The sequence below is a fragment of the Juglans regia genome, chromosome 8 (assembly GCF_001411555.2).
Source record: "Juglans regia cultivar Chandler chromosome 8, Walnut 2.0, whole genome shotgun sequence".
Classification (NCBI taxonomy): Eukaryota; Viridiplantae; Streptophyta; class Magnoliopsida; order Fagales; family Juglandaceae; genus Juglans; species Juglans regia.
The window spans coordinates 6,041,241-6,050,583 of NC_049908.1; the positions used below are offsets into that span (position 1 = coordinate 6,041,241).

Below are 9,343 nucleotides of genomic sequence, written 5' to 3' on the forward strand. Positions count from 1 at the left end.
TATTTTGTCCTAGTCCGACTTCACTTGAGAGGCAAAACCATATATACGGAGAAAATCTAGTTATAAACCTTATTTTTTACACATCCAATACACCGTTGATGTGGACATCAACTGTGCTAAAAAAGATTGGTGTTTTGATTTTTTTAAAGTTACAATGTCCCACAATAAATAATGCGTTAACACGCTGGCTTAAGTATAGCAAAACTCTTAATATAAACATGCCTTTATTAGTGAAGAGGTACACACCTTTATGTTTGAAGTCACAATGTTGCATAATATGGGGATGACTTCATTACCAATAAAAAGTGCTAATTCTACATATCACGTCATCCCCATAAAAAGAAAAGAAGATATTAACCCCAAAGGGTGGCGGAGTGTTCTTGGAGTGAGCCGTATAAACCAGACGTCTTGAGTTTGAAATTCTACGTTCACGCTATCATACAAGCTTCAAACTTAAAAGAAGCAAGAGTTCTGAACTTAAACTATGATTTTTCATTTAAGATTATAAGATACATTCGTTTAGTTTCATCAACAATCTAATCCGTTAATCCATAGATTGGCTGGCGAATCAATAAACTAAGATAAGTAGACTTTTACCCCACTTGCTTCCTCTTTCTCTGTAATTCTTCTCTCTTTTCTCTCTCGTTGGCAGGAGGGAGGAGCGGTCACTGGAATGAATGATTGAAGTGCAGTTAGATCGGCTGTAATCCTAACCTCAATGTTGTGATGTCTGAGTGTCCTTTTGGATCAATCCCAGATTACCCTCTGCAACATCATCTTTGTCACAGGAAACAAAATCAACGTTTTTTACTCTTTGGATTGGTGATCTTTGATATGCTTGAATCATTAGTTGGTTTCCAAATGATTTCCTCGAGATTGCAACAAAAATTCTTGTAAAACTGCAACAGGAGAAAACTTTCCTTATCATGATCCGAGAGCCAAGAAACAGTAGAGGCGAAGAGACTGATCTGTGTGGCAACCTGACGTGTAAATTAGGTAACACTGACCTTGAGATATTCACTAGCATCTCCAGCTGCTTTCTGAATATCCACCATTAAAAATGTCGGAGCAACTTCAAAAATCTTCAGCCAAAAGAATTGAGTTTAAATTTAATATATTAAGAAAAGAGCAGAAAAGATCTAGAAGGTCATCAAGATGGAAACCTTACTTCCAGAATAACTGAGAATTGACTTTTCTTATTTGCTGAAAGACTTTCCACTCTCATCTGAAATTTAGCACAATTTTAGCATACAAAGATTGGAAGTACTATAGGCAGGATTATTATCCTCTCGTAATGAGCTATAATCTATAGAGCACGATTATTACCACATGAATTATAAATCTATAGAGCAGAAAAGAAGGGACAATATGACAATCATCAGTAGACTGATATCAGTCAAAAAACAAAATTAAAAAGAAAAGAGCAATCAAAGCAGAAAAAACCAAAAAAGTGAGTATCATAACAATAAATTAATGCTGAGAGGTCTACCTTACAGGCGCATTTGCGAGTTTTAAAACCCATTGATTGAGCAACAACTTCCATACTTGATAAAACGACCTTTGCGGGCTTCTGTGAAACGAAGCGTGTATGATGCTTCATAAAGCCCTGTCACACACACACACAGATTCAAACAGATCTGATGGAACTAAAAATCATTTATCAACATATTTCACAAAACATACACTCATTGACTGATGGAAGGTGAAATTGAAGCAAATAGAGATACCAAGTATAGAAAATATTAGCCGCTCCAATTTTGTGTGTGGTTCCTTGTCCGTCATATATGGGATACTTGTTCCCAAGGTCGATTGGCAACATTATAGTAAAGAGTGCAGGTTTGACACCTATTTTAGAACCCATAGCAACGTCCAGTTTTATTTACTATTTACCTAAGAAACACGTAGGTGTAAAGGTTGTTTGCCTTTAACAATGAAGTTACCACCAAGTACAATTATCATCATTGTCTCACTTACATGGTTCTCTAACATGCTAAGAAGCACTAATACTATGATAAAACATCTGTTGATTTGAATTCACAATTGGACATAGATATCCATGTCCATAGTAGAGGTTTCAAGAAGTTGGCTGTAGGACGCTCTTGTGCGTGTCTTCAAATCACCGCTCAACATGTAATACGATGGTCTACATAATCTTAGATTTTATTCACCTCAAGAAGGAACTGTTCAAGTAGGTATCAGATAAAACTGAATCATAACAATAAAAATTTCTTAACCCATACCTGGCCACGATCAAACAGCGAAGCAAGGTTTAGTCCTTGAGATAAAATTATCAAGTCAAAGGCATTAAGAATCAAAGGACCCACGCCATCCTTCCCACATGGCTCACATGGCTTCTTAGCCTTTTGTTCCTACAGTTATCATGATTTCAAGAGTGTTAAAAGAATAAAGCATATGATTACCAAGTCAATGCACGTAAGCAAGGAGCCCCGAGTTGGACAATCACACGCACTCGTGTGTGTATCGGTAACTTGAATGCGTATAGTATCTATCAATGAATTAATTTAATTTGAAACTGAAGAAGAGGATAAAATTTAACAGCATAAGCAATTTTATCTTGACTGATGGTCATCTAATCTGTCATAAGGTCATTGGTGACTGAATAAAGTTCCCAACACATACAACTTCAACCAAGTGTATAGAGAGGGTATACACTCTCTCAGGGCAGAAACTGATACCCTGAGGGTGAAATCAGTAGCACTATACTCAGTAATGACAGCATGAATTCTTGACATTCTCATAAGTTCCAGGGGCAACTAATATACAACATATCAGCATGGGTCCTGCATACACGCCCGCATACCAATACACACCAGGTCAACCTCCTCGCAACACACTAACAGGACAAAACTTATTTTGAAAGCACAAGGCTCAATTGTATGAATCTGACCCAAGAACGAAAATGTGAAAACAAACTAAAATGAAGGAATTGATCTCCCATCTCTTCATATAAATTAACCACAAACCAGTGCTCTCAATAGTCATCTAAGACGGCATCAAATTACACATGATGTAGAACTAGTCTTTTTTTGCTAAGTATGATGTAGAACTAGTTAATATCACCTCTACACCTCCAATAAATCAAGAAGTCAAACCTTATCAAGTCTACTGTTCACTTCTCAAGCTTATCCCCCAAAACTTGCATTGATAGGATGTCATTAAGTGTTGGATATAAAGATTCATACTTCTTAATGTTCCAAAACAGCATGAACACCCCACTAATTTCGAGCACTTACTGGATAAGATAGCTCCTATAAAAAATCAACTTGAGATTTGGTAAACTTGATAGGAATAGCAGTGTTCATATTCCAAATGGGCTTGGATTTAAATTGAGAAAAGTAGTGAGTAGGAAAAACTAGTCTGTTAAAATCTGATTTTTGTATATGTATATAACTCTAGAAAGTAGCCGGAGGAATATAAATCAGGAGAGGAGGATGCCATCTAGAAAAATATAACTGCAGCAGATATTGGATTGAGTGGGTAGGATGGTAGAGATCAGGAATGATCTGTCCCCATCCTACCCTTTGTGCTTCATGAGTAGGAGCAACACCTATTGTAAGAGAATTTGGCAACAAACTTTTCCAGTTATGACACAATAAAAAAAATGCAAATCTTCATGACAACAGTAATGAATAGCATATTAAATCCTAATCAGAGCAGACATCATAAAAGGGAAGAATATGTAGCTTTTGAAATCCTTACCAACCTTTCCATCATAAAAAATGGCATCTAGATCATCAAGGTTTACATCTTCATATTCAAGAAGTCCGACAGGAACATAACCCTTCTCAAACCATTTATCATTCCTGATCTGTTCAATAGTAATACGCTGCACGGGACAGAAGGAAGTTTTCAGAAACAAACCAGAGCCAAAAGTAACTAGATCAAAGAAATCGGCTGCACTGTGACACTTTTAATGGAATTACAAAGATCAGATAGAGGGAACTTACTAGTGAGGGAACCAATACACTAACAAATGTATGAAAAAATGACCCTATGCCCAGCATTAGTTATCCAGTGTGATAAGGCAATGCGAATAGGAAACAGATCATTCAAATAACATAAAATGATTAAGCCATTTGATGGGAGATGATATTGTCATGGTTCACCAGGTAATATCATGATAATTACCCTTTGATAGGGGAGAACGAAATTGATGTTACATCAAACTGCAGCTAAATCAGAATAGCTAGGGTCAATTATGGCCCTCCTAGACTATAAAAAGGGGGGATGCTTTATGGTGATTCTGTTGGTATTCTACCATTATCGCTGTTGCAGTTAGACAAGGTATGGCACGGATGATTTTCAATGATGCCAATCAGTCCAATTAGTGATGCCAATTTGGCTCCATCTGTCACCTAATATGACTAATAAATAATGTTTCAAGCCTTCCATTAAGGAAAAGGAAGTCAATCTGTCACTGAAGAGCTATGGACGCTACAGCCAGTCTATTTTTCTAAGCAATTTTATCCACCCTTGATTGAACAGTAATCCCATTTTCCCTTCACCACGTGAATTGGTTTTTCAAAGGAAAAGCATAAAAAAGTGATGGGAAGAGTAGAGAATAATAGAATGGGAAAAGTGATGATGAAGTCAAAATGGGCTTTTCTCAATGCAGGCTTAGAGTTTGGGTCAATCACCATATAGAACAAGTCAGATTTCTAATTACCAAAAGCATTGGTGCTCTTGAGTATGCGAGGAGAACAGTAACAATAACAGTCCTCCGTTTGCCTTTATGTTGCCCCAACAACTCATACTATCATGCTTTTTACAAGATTTCATCGACTTGATTCCAAACCATGTATTGACAATCGCATCTGAGCTTGTCCTAATTATCAGATGCAGCCAAGAGAAAGTGCAAATGATCATATAAAAAGCAATGTCTTGTCAAAGAGCCAATACTTACAGTTCGAGGATTTGGGTCTAAAATTCTATGAATCAAGGATTTTGCTTCAACTGGAAACCAAGATGGACATGAAAATTCTGCTTTCTCAATCTGCAGAAAACAATTAAAAAGAGATACCGATATGAAAGTCTAATAGCTTTGAGGAAATGCACATAAGAGGAAGCAGGATATCTTCTTCAGATATGGACTGACAAATGAGATGAACACCAGCATTCACAAGGAAGTGCACTTATAACAACATTTAGGGACAAACTAAATTATTGACCAGGGAAAATTTTTTACCTTCCTTGCCAGCAAATATAGCAGTCCACAGGACTGCTTGATCACCATTTCCGCAGTACAAAATAACCTCTGGCAAGTGGACTATTATTCACTCCATATTGTCAAAGTACACAGTTTTCATGATCAAAGGAAATATTGTTTGAAGACTTTTACACTCCTTATGAGAAAAACTTGCTGATTAAAACTTGCCAAGCCACTTATCTACATGGATAATCATTAAATGGTACTCATGGCAATAGTCCATGCCTTACTATATAGCGTGGTGAGATCATACTCATCAAATGGAAGATATCCTGCCATCAGAACGTAAAGGATGATGCCACAGGACCAAACATCCGCCGCAGCACCATCATAACCCTTGTGACCAAGAACCTAGAGCAACAAATGAAGATAATTGATAGACAAGCATGCATTTAGAAATATATAGACTTTTAACTCAGATTATGTTAAACCCAATTTAGAAGCAAGCTACCCTTATAATTACCTCAGGTGCTATATAGTTGGGAGTCCCACATGTTGTTCGAAGGAGGCTAACTCCCTATGTACAAACATTACCAAGTATCAACCCGTTTCATATCAATTCTGACAGATATGTTATATTTGAAAGGGAAAAAAACAGAGATACTGATAACTTCAACAATAATCTTACTTGTTCTGGAAATGCACTCAAACCAAAATCTGAAATCTTGATGTTTTCTTGAGAATCCAGTAAAAGATTTTCAGGCTATAAAATGAAATAAAAAATTGTAAGATTTTTTCGAAACTAGAAATCTCCAAGTGCTTTCCAAATGCCAGCCAAGAAAAACCTTCAAGTCTCTATGGAAGACTCCCTTGCTGTGGAAAAAATCCACACCATCAATGAGCTGCTGAAAGTATCTCCGGGACTCGGCTTCACTAAGTCGTCGATGACGTACCTGCATAATCATTACAACATCATCACTTAATACAAAAGTGAAAGAAAGACAATAAATCATTTAAAAACCCAGAAAAAGAAAAAGAAAAAGGATCAGTCCATCTATGGCCGTTGATCTAATATTAGGCTACTCACTATTTTATCGAACAATTCACCACCTGTAATGAACTCTAAGATTATATAAATCTTAGTACGGCTTGCTAGAACCTACACAAAAGAACACTATAAGTCAGAGAATGCATAAGACACTGATGAGAAAAAATAATAAACCTCGTGGAGCATTAAAATGACTATAACGTTAATGCCCACAGAAAGAACTTCATAAAACAAATAGTATATGCATACCTCATGAAGACGAACAACATAAGGATGTCTGACAAGCTTCATTATAGATATCTCCCTCTTGAGCTGAAAGATTATAATAAAAAGACATCTCCCTCGTAAACAAAATTTTATTGATCATAAGAATTCTTATAGGCAAGAGCTCAAGTATCCGGGAGATATGCAAGAACATCGCCCACGCCAAATGAAATGCAAATTTGAAGCAGACTCCTTCTTATTCCATTTATGAATTATTTCGTAACTGTTGCTCAGGAATAAAAACTCAAATCGGATGAAAGTATAGATCTTAATTACACTTTTATGTGTTATCTGGAAAATTCAGTACTCGAGCTCTTGTTAAAACTTGAGTGCTGGTCACTGAGCTGGAGAAATTAATCCGATACTTTACAATATTAAGCACACAAAATCTCTAACAGACCGGCTCCCAGTGTTTATTAGGGTCCTGCTAACTTATTATGTTTCTGCAAGCAAATTTAAAGAAGATTATCTAGACCGTCCGATTTCGTATGATTTTTCACAGAGAGAGAGGCATAGTTCGTCAGAGAATTTCAGTTAGGTTGGTTTGAAAAGAAGAGCAACCTGGTCAATCATCTTGCGCTTGATAATGGTATTACGATCGATAACTTTCATGGCTACGCTCGCACCAGTCTCCGTGTTCTGAGCGAACTTCACCTTGGCAAAGGTTCCTTCGCCAATCGTCCTCCCCACCACGTACTTCCCTATTTTCCTCACCACCATCTTTCTATCTCTCTATCCCACTCCCAATGTTATATATTCCCCCCCTCGAACTCAATCTCAGTATTCGCAACAGAAGAGCGAGATACTTCGTTAAGAAAAAAGCAGACGAAACGAAGATTTTCTCGGCTTTTATTAATATTCAATCTGAAGGACTTCTCCTTCGCCGGAGGGTTCGGATTGGAAAATGTGATCGTTAGGTCAGAAAGAGAGGAAAAGCGAGCCGTAGAGAATTGAAATCCAGTGAGTCTAGCCGAACAACGGAATAACGAGAGGAATGCAAAAGGAGACAGGTTTGCGGTGGGGGTGTGTTAAGAGTGTTCCGTGTTGGGGCCTCCTGTCCTGTCTCTGAATTTATTTAAACTTTAAATAGTAAATCGTACGTTGTTTTTCTCTTTTTAGAATATACTATAATCGAAAATGGGTCATGCTACAGTCACATCAACTTTTCACGGAAACTTTTTACCGACTGGAATGAATCCTTACGTGGCATGCCAGATGAATTAAAAAATAAATAAAAACAACACGAAAATCAACCCATCGTCCCTCACCTCCAAAACAGACTCCATGCTTATAAAATAAAGAGTATTTCTATTCATGAGCTCATATACCACATATCAATTTTTTTTTATTATTTTAAATTTTTTTTAAAGTTTTTTTTGATTTTATTATTCTTAAAATAATTGAATTATTCTATTCATAATTCATATACTACACATTTAATAAGAGAATAAAATTAAAAAAATCATAAAAATGATGGTGTGTGGTGTATGAGGCTTAGGAATAGAATTTTTCTAAAATAAAATAAAACAAACAAACAGACCCATCGTGCGGCCTCTCCCGCCGTTATTAGAATTCCTCACTGGCAGATCTCCAGTTCCGACGCCGTCGTTTGGATCTAGAACGCCTCCCGCCGGCCAAAACTATCCCTATTCCGAGCAGTAGTTTTTCTCAAAGCAAACAGAACCGATCACTTTTAGCAACATCATGAAAAAATAACTAAGGGTGGTCATAGGATCAAGATATTCGTATTCTCAAATTCCTAACCTTTTTTTTAAAGGAGTTTCATACTTAAAACATCAAAATATGAACCCTTTTAAATAAATATATGGTAGATTTTAGAGATGGCATTGAAAAAGTCCACGCATTTGGGAGTGAATTAGATAAAACGATAATTTTATAAATAAGGATAAAATAATTTATAAATAATAATGGGATAATTTAAGTTGAGTATTTTTTAAATTTTAGAAAATGAATGAAATAAATTTGAATAAAAAATATTATAAAATTAAAATATTATTAGAATTTAGTTTTATAATACTATTTTTATTTCAATATTTGAAAAGTTGATTTGTTTTTTATTTTTTGTTTGAAAGTTTGTTAAAGTTGTAATAATTAGTGTAAAGAGATTTCTCTCCCCTTCTAAACCTAGTAGGCAGTAGGCTTGTGAATAAAAACTAAAGGAAATAAATCAAAGGCCCAACCCAGAACAAACAGTCTCCAACCTGGCTCATGGGTAGGGTCCTTTGGACGCAACATGCAAAAGGGAGAGTGTTGCAGGAGTTGAGACTCGTAGATCTGAAGGCCTCTCAAGTAGTGTCCAACTCTCAAGTGCTTGTTGCATAGTAGGGGCATAATATGTAAGATATTATCTGAGAGAAGGAAATCAGAAAACTATAGCGCATTAATAGCACCATTACCTAGACTACACGCCACATTAATAACGTCGTTGTAGAGTCACGCCTCATTAAAAGACTTTGACATAGAGAACAGTACGAAGGACGCAGACTCCATGAAGGCAGACATGATCTGTCCCTTAGGCTTATAATATAAATAGCAGGTTATAGGTACGAGGATACTCTCTCTGATCCATAGACTTTTTCATTTATTTATAAACTTTCAAGAATATTTACTAACTTTGACATCATAGACTATCCGACCCTGAGGCTACCCTCTCTTAGTTATATTATCTCCATCTTTTGCAAACTCATTTCAGAAGACCTGAATTGTGGAAACTCGATCGAAATATGTGTGAAATACGACGTTAACAAATGTGTTTGGATAATGAAATGAAATGAGATAATATGTAAATAATAATAAAATGGTTTGAGAATAGTAATGAAATGGTTTGAATTGAGATATTTTAT

The 9,343-nt window shown here is 36.1% G+C and overlaps 1 protein-coding gene across 1 annotated transcript; it reads right to left on the minus strand.

Moving 5' to 3' along the window:
* Positions 1 to 467: 467 nt before the first annotated feature.
* LOC109011814 (CBL-interacting serine/threonine-protein kinase 8-like) lies at positions 468 to 7,484 on the minus strand. The gene is made up of 14 exons (XM_018993153.2): positions 7,041 to 7,484; positions 6,465 to 6,527; positions 6,255 to 6,326; positions 6,013 to 6,120; positions 5,856 to 5,930; positions 5,691 to 5,744; positions 5,453 to 5,578; positions 4,925 to 5,014; positions 3,725 to 3,847; positions 2,241 to 2,369; positions 1,490 to 1,606; positions 1,169 to 1,225; positions 1,008 to 1,082; positions 468 to 899 (listed from the first exon to the last, which is right to left on the minus strand). Exons 1-14 carry the CDS (start codon positions 7,197 to 7,199, stop codon positions 798 to 800), a joined length of 1,350 nt encoding a protein of 449 aa, XP_018848698.1. The 5' UTR covers positions 7,200 to 7,484; the 3' UTR covers positions 468 to 797.
* Between the last annotated feature and the right edge of the window lie 1,859 nt (positions 7,485 to 9,343).